Source organism: Podarcis cretensis (assembly GCF_951804945.1).
Source record: "Podarcis cretensis genome assembly, chromosome: 2".
Classification (NCBI taxonomy): Eukaryota; Metazoa; Chordata; class Lepidosauria; order Squamata; family Lacertidae; genus Podarcis; species Podarcis cretensis.
Window position 1 is genome coordinate 53,975,154 of NC_137171.1, and position 15,829 is coordinate 53,990,982.

General features: G+C 42.3%; 1 protein-coding gene across 10 annotated transcripts in view; it reads right to left on the reverse strand.

The window, feature by feature from the left end:
- LOC307211372 (uncharacterized protein) overlaps nucleotides 1-15,829 on the reverse strand; it is an 81,454-nt gene that overhangs the window by 20,917 nt on the left and 44,708 nt on the right. For all 10 annotated transcript variants that reach the window (XR_013836413.1, XR_013836414.1, XM_079967919.1 and 7 more), the window contains 9 exons: nucleotides 15,280-15,443; nucleotides 14,646-14,758; nucleotides 9,379-9,494; nucleotides 6,768-6,986; nucleotides 5,731-5,883; nucleotides 4,960-5,120; nucleotides 4,053-4,162; nucleotides 2,492-2,610; nucleotides 755-967 (listed from right to left, as the gene is read on the reverse strand). Coding sequence is in view for 8 of the 10 variants with exons in the window: in XM_079967919.1 (XP_079824045.1) it covers nucleotides 755-967; nucleotides 2,492-2,610; nucleotides 4,053-4,162; nucleotides 4,960-5,120; nucleotides 5,731-5,883; nucleotides 6,768-6,986; nucleotides 9,379-9,494; nucleotides 14,646-14,758; nucleotides 15,280-15,443 (1,368 nt within the window). In the remaining 2 variants the exon portion in view is untranslated. The remainder of the gene's footprint in view (nucleotides 1-754; nucleotides 968-2,491; nucleotides 2,611-4,052; nucleotides 4,163-4,959; nucleotides 5,121-5,730; nucleotides 5,884-6,767; nucleotides 6,987-9,378; nucleotides 9,495-14,645; nucleotides 14,759-15,279; nucleotides 15,444-15,829) is intronic.

The window sequence follows — 15,829 nt, forward strand, 5'->3', positions numbered from 1 at the left end:
CCCTGGACACAGAGTTAACCTGCGCCTCCATGGACAGCTGTGAGTCCAAAATGACTCCCAGGCTGCATACCTAGTTCTTCAGAAGCACAGTTACTCTATTCAGGACTAGGGAGTCCCCACACCTGCTTGCCCCCAGTATCCCAGAAACAGTCCTCTCTTGTTAGGATTCAACCTCAATCTGTTAGCTGCCATCCAACCTCCAACTGCCTCCAGACACTCACACAGGACACTCACACACCTTCACTGGCTCCGATTTAAATGAGAGGTAGAGCTGGGTATCATCCGCAACCTGGTGAACACCCAGCCCAAACCCCCTAATGATCTCTCCCAATGGCTTCATGTAGATGTTAAAAAGCATGACTGAATCATCCAAACATGAATATGACATAGAATTTAGTATCTACCAGAAAATAGTGTAGCAATTGATGGCACATATTTGTTATGCCCACATTCATAGTTCTTTGCCTCTTTGTTGTCTTCGCCCACTGCGAGTATTTAGATGGTAAACTCCTTAGAGCTACAAGCCTTCTTTTACTTCTCTATTACATATATCTGAAGCATCCCCTCAGTATGTAGAAACCACTGCCTCATTTAGGATGGCCCAGTGTCACTTTCTAATTAATAGGCATGCACCCATCCCAAAATTGTTATTGATAAAAATAATACAGACAAACCAGTTGCATTTGAGTTAAATTATATAAATTTCAGCAAAGAGATAAAAGTAAATAATTCTGCACATACTTGTACTGCATACCTGATTTAATCCAGGTTTTCACACTTTTGTCCCTGGTATTGTATATGCTTAGACCAGTGTGTATCATGAAATCTTTCCCTGCTTCTACCACTCCAATACACGTTGACAAGACTAAACAGGCCTGTTTAGCCTCATTTAAAGTAGAATACTTAGGAGCTTTTCCATCAGGAAGGTAAAATGCTCTTCCAATGAATTCGGTAAAGAGATCAACATCTGTTTAAAATAAAAGGAACAGTCAACTTAAATGAAATGTATAAAATATGACTGCTCCTAATTATTGTGCAGATTCGTGATGTGCAAGTGCAACAGATAACAATGCATTGTTATGTCTTTTTCACCAAATTAATTTTTTTCTAAAAGATTCCCCTTTTCATTGGTACAAATGTTTGTCTTGTCAAGGACCTGAGCTTTCAGAAGTAGGACACATTTACACACAAATCATTGCAGTGCCAAAATGGCCACACAAGTAATACTGATATTGAATTTAAGGATTGTACTTAGACACTTGAAGAACTACACTGAAAGGTATCTGAAAGGTATCTAGAAAATCTGTGCTTTTGGACTGCGTTTAGTGGGACCACCTAGAAGTAAAGAAGAAGAATCAGTATATACAGTGGTACCTTGGTTCTCGAATTTAATCCATTCTGGGAGTCTGTTTGACTCCCAAAATGGTTTGAAAACCAAGGTGTGGCTTCTGATTGGCTGCAGGAACTTCCTGCACTCAATTGGAAACTGCAAAAGCCAAGTCGGATGTTTGGCTTCCGAAAAACATTTGCAAACCAGAACACTCACTTCCGAGTTTGTGGTGTTCGGGAGCTGATTGTTCAGGAGCCAAGCCGTTTGACTACCAAGGCACTATTAAATTGATATGTGAGTGTTTTAAATGTGTGGATCTGGCCAGCAGCTTTTTATTGTTTTAATGTATTTTTTTATTAAAATGGTGAGTGTGAACTGTCAAGAGTATATTTTAATGAAGAAAAGTGGGACAGAAATCACAAATAAAATAAATAATAATATGCATACTTGTGAGTCAAATTCACTGAAATCAGGAGGGCTGCATGGCCAGAGAAAGTCAATAGGTTTTAAGAGAGCTTAAGGAGGGACGCGGGTGGCGCTGTGGGTAAAAGCCTCAGCGCCTAGGGCTTGCCGATCGAAAGGTCGGCGGTTCGAATCCCCGTGGCGGGCTGCGCTCCCGCTGCTCGGTCCCAGCGCCTGCCAACCTAGCAGTTCGAAAGCACCCCTGGGTGCAAGTAGATAAATAGGGACCACTTACTGGTGGGAAGGTAAACGGCGTTTCCGTGTGTTGCACTGGCTCGCCAGATGCAGCTTTGTCACGCTGGCCACGTGACCCGGAAGTGTCTCCGGACAGCGCTGGCCCCCGGCCTCTTGAGTGAGATGGGCGCACAACCCCAGAGTCTGTCAATACTGGCCCGTACGGGCAGGGGTACCTTTACCTTACCTTTAAGGAGGTATGATAGAGTTGTTATAACTCATTACGTATTGTCATTTCGTGTCCAGTGCTGATTTGGTCAAACAGATTTCACATCTTTTTGAAGCACTATCATCTGTTTGATGAGGTGATACTGATAGCAATATTGACAATGGGGACAAACCACAAGAAAGAACACAACTATATCACTTCCAACTCTTGGGGGGGGGGGGAGAGACACATTAGTTTCTAGCCAGAGTCAAGTTGTGCATCTGTTTCTGAGAGGCAAAAACAACTTCTTAATTTACCTTGTCTCTTGCAAATCCATTTTCTGTGAAGAGAACAATCAATCACAGAAAGATATCTCTTGAAAGCAACTCCACAGTCAGAAACAGATTGTGTATATCTTCTGTTTTGCCTAACCACCCTGCCAGCAGTTAAGAAGGAGAAAAAATGTACAGGTTCTGATTAATTAAACCGTTCCTTAAGGCTTGCTCTATTTCAACATTACTATGGGAAGTTTTCAAAACCACACGCTAATTTTGGGCAACAAACTTCAAATGCATTCTAAAATTAGCAACCTGAAAAACCATATAAAGATTTAAGGCTGGTTCAATCTGAGTAGTAGCATTCTGCTTGTATATATCTCGTCAACTAACTGTATGGAAATAAGAAAAAGTAATGGTCAGAAGAGGAAAGAAAACTGTACAGTATAAGCTAGAATCTAAAAGAGGTTGGCAAGGCAAGACTAGCCAGTAAGCAAAGAGAATCTAGAGGAGACCCCTGTTCCCAGGCAAGGCACAGAAGGAACAAAGAAGGATTTTTTGGAAGCCATATCTAGTATAAAGATTGAAGCTATGTGATCCCTGCCTTTCTTGGGCAGGAGGAAGAGACAACCCATTCTTTCAGTGTCTCATCCTCACTTATGCCAGAGAATGACAATCTGCCCTGAAATTGCCATAAATTATCCATTCAGTTTGGACAGTGATATTTTGACTTCAGGTATGAACAAGCCTTTTGCCCATGTGCACAACTCCTTCACAATGTAAACAATCAAACCTGTAAGTCAAAACATGAAACTGCAATAACTGGTTTTGAACCAAACCAAGATACTAAACCATAGTTTGAATATGGTTTAATATACTATCTTGTGCTAAAGGTGAAAACCATAGTTTATAGGGTCAGATGAAATAGGAAATCATGGTTAATTTGAGATTTTCTAGTTTGACTGCTTGCTCCACAATGAGAAGAATGAAGAAGCTGAATCGACAGTCATTGTGGTTTTAGAGACTTGAAAATCAGCGAGATCCTTACTGAAACAGAAAGAACCTCTGAATACTTTCTTAAAATAAAGAGCATGTACTAGAATCTGAATATATCACGTGATCATTTTTTTCTGTTGAGAGAATGGACTTTACTAAGGCTCTGAAAACAGTCTTTTCTGCTAATATTGGACTATATTAGAAAACATCTCACCATGAATGAATGAACTTTATTATGGTCACAGACCAGGATTTAAAAAGCATATAGATAAAATAGCAGTTAGGATTTTTTGACCGATAATTGTTAGGGCAAATGAGGACAAGGAAACAGGCATAAAACATCCGAATAAAATACAAGATTAAACACAGATAGTGGATGGATAAAACAAACCTAATAATTAAAACAGATAAGAGCTAAAAACCAACAAAGACACGCAGTTAAAACAACTGTAAGAGCATAAGAACAAAAAGACTCGCAGATAAAACAACTATAAGAGGCCACAGAGTAGAAGCCTCTTAAATAGAGCACACTCACAACGTTAAAAACTGCTGTGCAAATATGGTTAAAACAGACAATTAAAACAATAGTGAGATTAAAACATCTCACCATGCATTTTGAAAGATTGAAGTTGTGTTATCTACCCAAATATACTGATATGACCGCTTGCTGAAGATCAAACCAATCCAGCTGTCATCTCCTGTATACTGTACCCACATCTGTAAGAATAAAGAAGAAATAAATCTGAACTGTTCTTTATGGTGTAGGAGCAGAATACGTTTAATATAAACCAACATTCGGAAAAGTCCTAAAAACTATTTTATAGCAAGAATCCTAAAGCCTTATATCCAAACAACATTTAATCATCCTTTGAATCAACTTTCCAACACATAAAAACCTCCTTTAATAGGTACCGCATATCTAGTTTAGATAACGGTGGTATATGCTTTTAAATAATAATTTAAGAGAGAAAACTGAACACGGATTACAAAGCTCCAAATATCTTCAGATAGCACTGCTAACATAGATTCAGTTTCTCTCAGCTGCAAGGAAGCTTTCTAAAGCATTCATAGTCACTGTAAGAGCACTGTATAAGGGTTCTCACCACCACTTTCTATAATAAGTCTAAAATACTTCTATTCTTGTTAGGTAACTAATGCTGCAGTTGTAACAAGAAGTAACAGTGGCTGGCTGGAGATGCTACTGCAACAGAGTCCTTTTGTGCTGGAAAAAGAAAGACCCATGCAACTGGCCTCACTCATGATTGAAGAGGCTACACACACAAATCATAGTTACGTGATATAGTAAAGTGGGGAAGTACCTCCCATGTTGGGTAGGTATCTGAATTGCTTAAATCTGAATGGAGAAACACCTGCAATTTGTATGGCTTCTAAAATGAACAAAAGAAAACAGTCACAGAATTAACCTAATTAAGTCTAATTCACAAACCAGCCCCTATCCAGTGTGAGAAGGATATAAAGCAATTACACCCCCCCCCCCAGCTCACAAATAGTACCTTTTCATGACTGTTTGTAATTTTAACTAGGTCTGTTCCCTTAAATCCTTGGCATGCAATCCTGGCATCGGTCCATGTGGCTGTTTTTGTGTGTTCCACATAGTAACATGACTTGGAATAATGGTACCACTGGGGCTTCTTTGGGCACGGATTTGTGAAAGCTTAAAAACCAATACAGTAAGTTGTAATATAATTTTGAAACCACAAGATACACCTGCATATCTATGTAATTAAATGCATTTCTAGCTGTGAGCAAACCATACTGAATTAAAAAATAAAAAGGGTTAAGTCCAGTCAAGGCAACTATGGGGTTGTGGCACTCATCTCGCTTCAGGCCAAGGGAGCCAGTGTTTGTCCACAGACAGCTTTCCGGGTCATGTGACCAGCATGACTAAACCACTTCTGGCACAATGGAACACCGTGACAGAAACCAGAGCACATAGTAATTGTAGCATCTTTGTAGCACTTCAGAGAGCGCTACCTAGTGAGTTTGTGGCTCAGTCGCTTAAATTACTATTACATGCAGCAGTTTCCTGTATAATTTAATTCTACTTACACAGAAAACTAATGTTGATGTAAATGGTAAAATTTAAAGGAAATATATTAGTAAATGAAACCCAAAATTTCAGTGGTTAGTAGAGGAGTTAGAGTGACTTCCACAGAGTGGCTAACATAAATTAAAGGAGGTACTAAAAGAAAGGTAGAGAAAGCCACATAAAATGAGAGAATAAAAAAGGAAAACCTATGTCTAGAAAATGTCATATTTTGTACCTTTTGCATTACACTCTGGATCTGGGGAGTCCAAGGTACACTTGGTAGGGCCAGTGGCTACACATTCCCCAGTAATCGGATGGCAAGGTAAGTTATTGGCACACTTTTTGCAAATGAAGTGACAATTTGTACCAAAAAATCCAGGATTGCAAACTAGAATAAAATTTGAGAATTAAAACAGCAAAAGAATAAACTAAAAACCAGATTAATAAGTACATTTCAACATTTGACTTTTACTATGAGCTGTTTCGGGTATGCAAATAGAGCCCAACTTGCTCTGCACTTCCAAAGTACATTACTATTGGTTGGCTCCAGGTTAATATTACTAATATGTACATGCATATGCAGAAGTTAAGTCCCTCTGTATTCACTGGGGCATACTCCCTCCCAAGTCACAAACTGAAGATAGGTTGTTGTTGTTGTTGTTGTTGTTGTTGTTATCCCATATTAGATTTGGGAAGAAACATGAAGAGAGCAGAGAATGACTTGCCATCTAGTGAGCAATAAATGTGGGACTTGGGGGCTCACAAGTCAGTTTTCTAGCCACTGTGCTACACTAGAGTTCATTAATTGCTGTTGAATTAAAAATAGCTTATTTGATAGAGAAGTTCAATTTTATCTGAAAGAGGCTATGATTAATTAATTTATTTAATGTATTTCTACCCCATCTTTTGTCCCATAAGAGCAAAATAGTAATTAATGCTTTGATGTTGACATCACCAAAGCTGTAAACTCTTGGCCCAGCTGGACATATTTACTTTTGGAACCAAACAGTTCCAGAATCATTTAGATTTAAGAAACTAAAACGTTACATAAAATTTAATAAGTTCTACTATTTTTAGGATCAGAGTACTTTGGATAAGTTGGCAACAATGACAATGCCATAACAAGAAAGAGACGTACGTAGGAGCCAACAGCATGCATCTGCCAGTTAACAACTTAAGAGGCATTTCATAAGATCAGGAAAAAGATAGTTTGGTAGCCACAGCCACATTGTTATAGATAAGTGTATAGATAAGTTCCTTTAAGTGACTCACCAGACTTCACATATAAGGTGTCATGTGCATCAACGCTTTTGAATATATTTGTTCCACTAACCATATAATACTGGCCTTGTGATAAAACTATACCAGTACAAGTAGTTTTCTCAAAAATGCAATCCTCTTCAGCATCACTCAAAGTATAGAACATTTTTGGCAATGCGTTTTGTCGTTGTGGTATAATGTGACCTTTGTATTCCTGGAATATATTCCTTGCTGTCCAAAGAAAGCAATCATAGACCGTGATTTTTAACATCAGTTCAAAGACTAAGATGATATAAGAAGAGCCTATTGGATCAAGCCAATGGCCAATCTGGTCCAGCATCCGATTCTTACAATGGCCAACCAAATACCTGTGGGAAACTTGTAAGCAGGACTTGAGAGCAACAGAACTCTCCCCTTGTGTGGTTTCCAGAAATTGGTATTCAGAAGTATACTGCTTCCAACCAATATAGCCTCCATCACAGCTAAGAGTCATTGATAAGACTTTTCCTCCATAGATTAGTCTAATACCGTATTTATCGCTCCATAGGGCGTACTGGACCATAGGGGGCACCTAATTTTTAGGGGGGGAAATAAAGGGGGGGAATTCTTCCCCCCCCTCCCCAAGCCCCAAAGAGCAAAGAAGCCAAGACAGCGAGCAGGATCCATTCAGGCTTGCGGATAGCTGCCTGAAGCCTGGAGAGCGAGAGGGGTCGGTGCGCACCAGTCGGTGAGCTCCAGGCTTCAGCGAAAGCCTGCATTCGTTCCATAGGATGCACACACATTTCCCCTTCATTTTTGGAGGGGGAAAAGTGCGTCCTATAGGGCGAAAAATACGGTACTTTTTAAAGCCATCCAAACTGTAATCACAGTTTAACTATGCTCTGCCTAGTTCTAGTGCATAATTTTATAAACTTCCATCATGCATTGCCACCTCTTACTCATCTTTTTTCTCTAACCACAACCCCAAAGTCTTGCTCCTCATTAGTCACTGCCAGATCAGACTCCATGAGCGTATATGTGAAATTAAGATTTTATTTGTCCAACATGTACCACTTTCCTCTTGTTTACATTGAACTGCATTTCCCATTTTCTGCTTCCTCCTACTTAACAAATTTCTGATCCACAAGAGGATATCGCCTCTTACTCTGTGACTGCTGAGCTTACTCAGGTGTCCTTGGGAGGTACAGTGGACGCTCGGGTTGCGAACATGATCCGTACGGGAGGCACGTTCGCAACCCACAGCGCTGCGCCTGCACACGTACAAAGAGTGATTTAGTGCTTCTGCGCATGCGTGAGCACTGAAACACAGAAGTAACCTGTTCCAGTACTTCCGGGTTCAGTGCGTTGCGCAACCCAAAAATTCGCAACCTGAAGCATCTGTAACCCGAGGTATGACTGTACCTTGTTGAAAGCTTCTTGAAAGTCCAAGTACACTATGTGTATTATGGAAGATCAAGCTTTCTCAAGGACACCAAGATATGCAGCAAGTATCACACATATACCACAAAAGGGTTTGTTCTTGAAAACAGTTTGGAAGCTTCAGATGGTACAGACCTCAGTGGTCCAAATGTTGATGAGAGTGAACATGCAAAACATTTTACTATGTTCTTGACTAATCTGCTTACAGATCTTTTACTATGATCTTCACTAACCTGTCCTGAATTCCAATTCACTTGTGAATTCAAATTGCTGGTCATTATTTCCTGAATTCCTGCAAAGCACGTTATTTCACTGTACCACCCTCACCTGGAATTAAGATTCTAAGTTGAAGTCATGCTTTGCATTCCCTCAGCCATAGAAATGAGATGAGGAAGGTGAAGGGAAAAGGCTTATTCATTGGCGGCCCTTACACTGTGGAACACTCTTCTGAGAAAAGCAATTTCCCCCGGCTTTGTTTTACCAGCACGTTTTTCCAAAGATGTTCAGCTGTTGTTATGGCAACATCAAGTAATTTTGTTGTTGATTGCTCAGTGTTGGAAATCCAATACAGTGGTACCTTGGGTTAATAACTTAATTCGTTCTGGAGGTCCGTTCTTAACCTGAAACTGTTCTTAACCTGAGGTACCACTTTAGCTAATGGGGCCTCCCGGTGCCACGTGATTTCTGTTCTCATCCTGAAGCAAAGTTCTTAACCCAAGGTACTATTTCTGGGTTAGCAGAGTCTGTATCCTGAAGTGTCTGTAACCTGAAGTGTCTGTAACCTGAGGTACCACTGTACTGATGTTTAAGGTGGGTTTTCTTTCAAGTTTTCAAACTATACAGGAAAAGGCAGTGTGTACTGTACGTAATAGCCTAGCTATTATTATACATCTTTTAGTAATATCCAAATAAGATTATTGCACCCAGGAGCCACAGAACCATCAACATCTTATTGTATTCCTTCCACCCTTCTCCACAAGGTCCCAGGGCAGGCTACATCATATAAAAACACAACGCAACTGAAACAATAAAAAACCCTTTAACTCCCAAACAATAATTCCACATAACACATTGCAGAGAGGACAACATTAAGCAGTGGGATGACTCTTTAGAATATTCCTTGCTTTCCCTAGGTGAGAGACAGTACTGAATAGGAAGAATATAAAAGAAGGAAAGGGAACAAGAAAAAAAAGCTAATACTTACATTCTTCTCTTTCACATATAAAATAAAACTTCTCAGAGCACTTTGCTGATTGCAATAGTCGCTTACTTTTGAGAATAGTACCGCAGCCATCACGTTTGTCCCCTTCTATATTTAACCTAAAGGGAGAGGCAACATTTTGAACTACAGCTAGGAAGAGAAAAATATTCATACTAATTTTTCTAACATAATCTGTTATATCACACACCAGTGTGCAGAATTTGGGAGGGTCACTTTGAGAGCACTGCTGCATTAGAAATAATAATAATAAATAAGGCAGGTGGCCTCTGAAAAAAGAATGTTGCAGTGTAGAATATGCCTGTTCAGGGTTCTACCAAGTTAAAAAAGGTAAAGGTACCCCTGCCCGTACGGGCCAGTCTTGACAGACTCTGGGGTTGTGCGCCCATCTCACTCAAGAGGCCGAGGGCCAGCACTGTCCGGAGACACTTCCAGGTCACGTGGCCAGAGTGACATCGCTGCTCTGGCGAGCCAGAGCCGCACACGGAAACGCCGTTTACCTTCCCGCTAGTAAGCGGTCCCTATTTATCTACTTGCACCCAGGGGTGCTTTCGAACTGCCAGGTTGCCATGTTCATTATGCTCAATTCCATTTCCCTACACAGTTTTCTAGTTGTCATCTTCCTCCATCCCTCAACATTCTCAGTTTTCACATGCCTGTTTTGGAGTTCCCACCCTTTAGGATTTTCTCCCAAAGATAGATAGATAGATAGATAGATAGATAGATAGATAGATAGACAGACAGACAGACAGACAGACAGACAGACAGACAGACAGAATTTACTTCTGACAATCTTGAGCAATCTATTATTATTGCAGACTCACTCACAGGGACTCCCAGCTCCAGGGAGCAAGGCCTAAGCCAAGAAGGTGAACTGGACAGGACAATCTGAGATTTAAAAAATTGGCCACAACTTTATTTATTCCAGATGTAGGTTGGATTTGGGTTAGTTATTGGATGTATATCCCTCACAACTCTTGTGCTGGAGGGCTGTTGCATTACAGGGTCAAGCTTAGGATTAACAGGTCCTCCACAAGCCGCAGGTCTACAGGGATTACATTCCCAAAATGCTGAAGAAAGCTCTATGGCCCATATGCCAAATGCCTTGGCTTTTGGACAGAGATTTCCTACTCAACCCCTGTTATTGCACAGTTCTGAGGTAGGGGTGATTCACCACTCCCCCCCCCCCTCGCATGTTGCTAGACTAGTAGCCACTGCAGACCCTGGGGACAGACACAGACAACTTTTATCAAGTCTCAAGCCTGGCTCACTTTGCCTGACCAGATTGGCCAGGATTCAAGTAAATAGATGTTGGGAAAGCCTGCCACTCTCCAGTGGCCGGCTTAGGAGTTTCCCAATGGCCAACCACCTAACCCAGATGTTGCTCTTGAGGGTAAGCATTTGGAGTGACGAGTTGCAACAGCCGCCCAGCCTGTGACTGGGTAAGCAGCCATTATCATTATCATCATTATAATATTTATTTATATCCCACCTCAGAAGCAGCTAAAAGCATGGAAAAAGCAGTCATTTAAAACATTTAAACATCAATAGAATATGAATGTTTAAATACTAATATTGAAATAATATATATCTGAATGATTTATTAAAACATACAGATCATTATAATAGAAGCATCAAGCACCAGCTTTTTTCTTAATAACAGTCAGTTCCCAAAAGCCTGTTGAAACAAGAAAGTCTTTGCCTGCCAGCAGAAGGAGAACAAAATGGGAGTCAGTCTAAGTTCTCCAGGAATGGAGTTCCAAAGTCTGGATACAGCCACTGAGAAGGCCCTGCATGCTCCTTGTGCATGGATGGTGCTGTTCTGGCTACATAAGGATAGGCACTTGGAGAATGAGTTTGCTATTAGCATAATGGACTACTTCTTACAACACCTAAGACAGTAACAAGTGTTCCTTCCTTCAAGCACCAGAGAAAGCTCAAACCCACTTGAGTACATCTTATATCCAAGGAGAAAGTGACCTGTTCTTCCACTTCATGTTACCAAGCTGATCATACCACATCCTAATAATTTAAATAATTTTTGTAAAGTTCATAGTATCTAAAGCCATGGTCGGAGAAAGTATGCTTCTAGAGGTCTTCCGGTTCGGAGCTGCCATGGCGAACAGGAGTTCCCATGATATGATAATGGACGCTGGGCGTGCAAATAATTAAGGATAATTTGAGAGTCATTATCCTTGCAAGCCCCCCCCCCCAGGTCAGGGGGGTGAGCTCTCACTTGCAGATTGTCCGATGCCTGCTTCCCACTTCTACAATGCAGGGCAGGGGACGCAGAGTGCATAGCACTGCATGTATCGGTAACTCTCCAATGCAGTCACCATGAGCAGCAGTTCCTCTGTTTTTTAAGATAGATATGAATTTGGACTTTAAAAACAGACATGTTCTGTAAGAAGGAGACAAGATAACCTGCTAAATGAATCAGCCACTGAGTGCCAAGGTCTCGATTTGGAGAGGACTATCGTCGTAACCAGATTGGAAGGTGGGTGGAGGGAAGCCTTTGTTTTTTCTCTATACATGCACTACGTTGTTTTATGATTTGGCAACCCTTCACTGAAGAAAGAAAAATAGTTTCTAATGGAATATAATTATTAATCAATTGCAATTAGTAATGGAATGCAAGAGGGAATCAACAAAAACTTTATAATTTATACAGACTAATTGAAAGAGCGGAACTGTGTGGAATGTGGAATGTTTTGTATACCCCCCTAATAAGGCCCCTGACTTTGGTTTATTATTGCTCGGGAGAGATATCAGCTTGTTAACAGACAGTAAGAGATCAAAGAGAAATGCTGGAAGTCAACCTGGAGCAAGGCCAGATGCCAAAGAAAGATGGCAAAGAAGATTGCACAGTAAGAATTACCGTATTTTTCGCCCCATAAGACGCACTTTTTCCCCTCCAAAAATGAAGGGGAAATCTGGGTGCGTCCTATGGGGCGAATGCAGGCTTTCGCTGAAGCTTGGAGAGCCAGAGGGGTCGGTGCGCACTGACCCCTCTCGCTCTCCAGGCTTCAGGAAGACATCCACAGCCTGGGGAGCCCTGCAGGAGGTCCGGCAGGGATGTCTACGCTGCGGATAGCAGCCTGCTTCCCGGAGCGTCGGGCGCCCTGAAAGCAGAGCGCCCGGCGCTTCGGGAGCACATCCGCAGCCCGGGCAGCCCTGCAGGAGGTCCAGCAGGGCTGTCTAGGCTGCGGATAGCAGCCTGCTTCCTGGAGCATCGGGCGCCCTGAAAGCAGAGCGCCCGGCGCTTCGGGAGCACATCCGCAGCCTGGGCAGCCCTGCAGGAGGTCCGGCAGGGATGTCTAGGCTGCGGATAGCAGCCTGCTTCCCGGAGCGTCGGGCGCCCTGAAAGCAGAGCGCCCGGCGCTTCGGGAGCACATCCGCAGCCTGGGCAGCCATGTGGGAGTTCTCCGCAGGGCTCCCCATGCTGCGGATAGCAGCCTGCCGCCCGGTGGGCGGGGCGCCCTGAAGCAGAGCGCCCCGCGCGCCGGGCAGACATCCGCAGCGTGGGGAGCCCTGCAGGAGTTCCTGAGGCAGACATCGGCCAGCCCCACAAGCTCAGGGAGGCGCAGCGCAGTTCCTCGACCTGGTTCGGTTTCCCCGACCTGCTTTTGGGTAGGAAATAAGGGGAAAAATTTTTTTCCTTTATTTCCCCCCAAAAAAACTAGGTGCGTCCTATGGGACAGAGCGTCCTATGGGACAAAAAATACGGTAAGCTCTTGGGGGGGGGGGATGCCGGAAATAATGGATCGCAACAGGAAAGGGAAAACAAATGTTAAAAGATATTCCACACAGAAAGTTACAAGATATAAACCCCTCTGGCAGATTAACAGATATGGAACAGTTAAATACAAACGAAAGTCATTACATCAGTGGCTGCAAAGATAAAGGAGTAACATTGGAATGGTATTATTTTGATTAAATAAGAATGGAAGCAGGAGAAGGAACTACAACAGCCTCTCTCCCCAAGATCAGAACATGGGAAGTCACCCAAAAATGTTGAATTTGAATGGAATAATTGGCTTTTTTAATTGTATTATAATTTGGTATTGTATCAATGTGGTTTATATTGGATTATTATTAATGAAAAAATAATTAAAATTATTATAAAAAAGAAAGTATGCTTCTAAATACCAATTGCTGAAAGCCACAGGAGGGGAGAGTGCTCTTCTGCTCAGGTCCTACTTGTGGGTTTCCTACAAGCATCTGTTTAGCCGCTGTGAGAACAGGATGCTGGGCTAAATGGGTCACTGGCCTGATCCAGCAGGCTTTTCTTACATTCTTAAATTATTAACATTTAGCTTCAATAAGTACATATCTGTCAGATGCTGTTGCAGTTGCTCAAGAGTAACCAGGCAGGACTCTGACCTGTCTCTTATAGGCTTTATTTTGGTGCAAACTGGGGTTAAAGCCTCAGCGCCTAGGGCTTGCCGATCGAAAGGTCAGCGGTTCGAATCCCTGCGGCGAGGTGCGCTCCCGCTGCTCGGTCCCAGCGCCTGCCAACCTAGCAGTTCGAAAGCACCTCTGGGTGCAAGTAGATAAATAGGGACCGCTTACCAGCGGGAAGTTAAACGGCGTTTCCGTGTGCGGCTCTGGCTCTGGCTCTGGCTCTGGCCAGAGCAGCAATGTCACGCTGGCCACGTGACCCGGAAGTGTCTCCGGACAGCGCTGGCCCCTGGCCTCTTAAGTGAGATGGGCGCACAACCCCAGAGTCTGTCAAGACTGGCCCGTACGGGCAGGGGTACCTTTACCTTTACCTTTATTTACCATGAAGAGCATCATAAGTTCATGTCTGGCTCAATCGCTAGCAGAATCCGGGAGTGGTCGGTTTTTGGACCTCCCCCAACATAAAAGTTTCATCACCCCAAGCCTTTTCCGCCCCGCCCCGCCCCCCCCATCTCAAACTACTGCGCATGATTGGGGATGGCAGGGGTGTGCTTCCCTCCTTTCCGGCCTGCTCAGGCACGGTGTTAAGGCTCTCTCTAGCATCCTCTGGTCCTTGTACCTCTTCTCCACTGGAGGTTGGGCTTTCCTCCTCGCCGGAAGAGGAACTGCTTCACAAGATTTTTGGAGGCTCCCTGTAACACAATTCCCCCCTCTATCTCTCGCCTCTGAGCTGATGGCAGTTCCCTGACATTATCCATACACTGAAAACTGTTCAGTAGGTATTTCAGGGCCATAAATAAAAAGTACCTCCAGTCCCATTCATAAAAGGCAGAAAAATGTAAACATCTTACCAATTTATATTAGTGTTCACATTTGTTCCATCTCCCCATTGCCAACGAGAGGTCTCTGAATGCCATTTCATTCCTACCCACATTTGTTGATTTATCATTGCTTTCACCCATGTCTGGAGCAGAACACAACAAAGACATAATTAGCATCATTAAGATCTGGTGGTGTGATCTCAATATACCCCATAGGTGAAACTGCATACACATCAGGGGATAAGTATAGCTCAATTCTCCCTTTGAACAAAAACAAAAGGGTTGATAGCACCTCCTCTCTATCTCTCCACCTAGGTATCAGGCACAATACTTTAAATAAGAGGACTGGTACATATCTCACATGAAGCCTGCCTGTTCTCTTCCTCCCCAGTACCTCACCCAACAAGTGACTTCTGACTACAACAAAAGTATGGGAAGGGAGGGAAAAAGGCTTTATATTTTTGTTAACACTCCTCCCTCACAGTACAAACAAAATCTCTCCCTTAAAATAAATGTTGAAGTGCCATTTGCAAAAAGGTAGGTTTTTAAAGTGCCCACTGAATTTTCTTTAAGCAAGTAAATGTTATTTACCACCTTCAGCACTCTTGAATAGAAAGGTGACCAAGATTTTATACGGTTTTTCTTTTCTTTTTAAGATTCTAACCTTTTCCTCAAGGCTTTGTATCTCAAGTAGATTTGTGTCTTTAAAACGTCTGCATAGCTCCTGTGCTTCACTCCATGCCACTTTTCTTTTTTCGTCTATCAAGTAGCATTTTCCTCCCCAGTACCACCAGCCATCACCAAGGGGGCATCTTAAACTGTACAAGCCTGACACACCATTAAAAGAGAAAACAAATGCAAAAACTATTATGATTTCCCATGTTTTGTTGCTTTTCATAGTCTAACATTCCTTTGTATCTTTTGCCAAGTGAGTATTTTCAGAGTGGGTAGAGAGTTGTTCATTATATAAGGCAGAATCTTCCCATTAACTTCTGATAACTGTCAGTGATAAGCTTACTCTGTACAAGTGATGGTTTGCAAATCAGGACCCATCCTCAGGGGCACATTCTCCCTTTCCCTCCATCCATCCATCAGGATCTATTGTTTTATCCTGTTGTTTTAATTACATTATTTTTCAGATGCTGCTTTTGTATGCTTTTATGTCTTCAATTATAAACTACATTTGGCAAAGCTTTGTTTTCAAAACTCTTAAA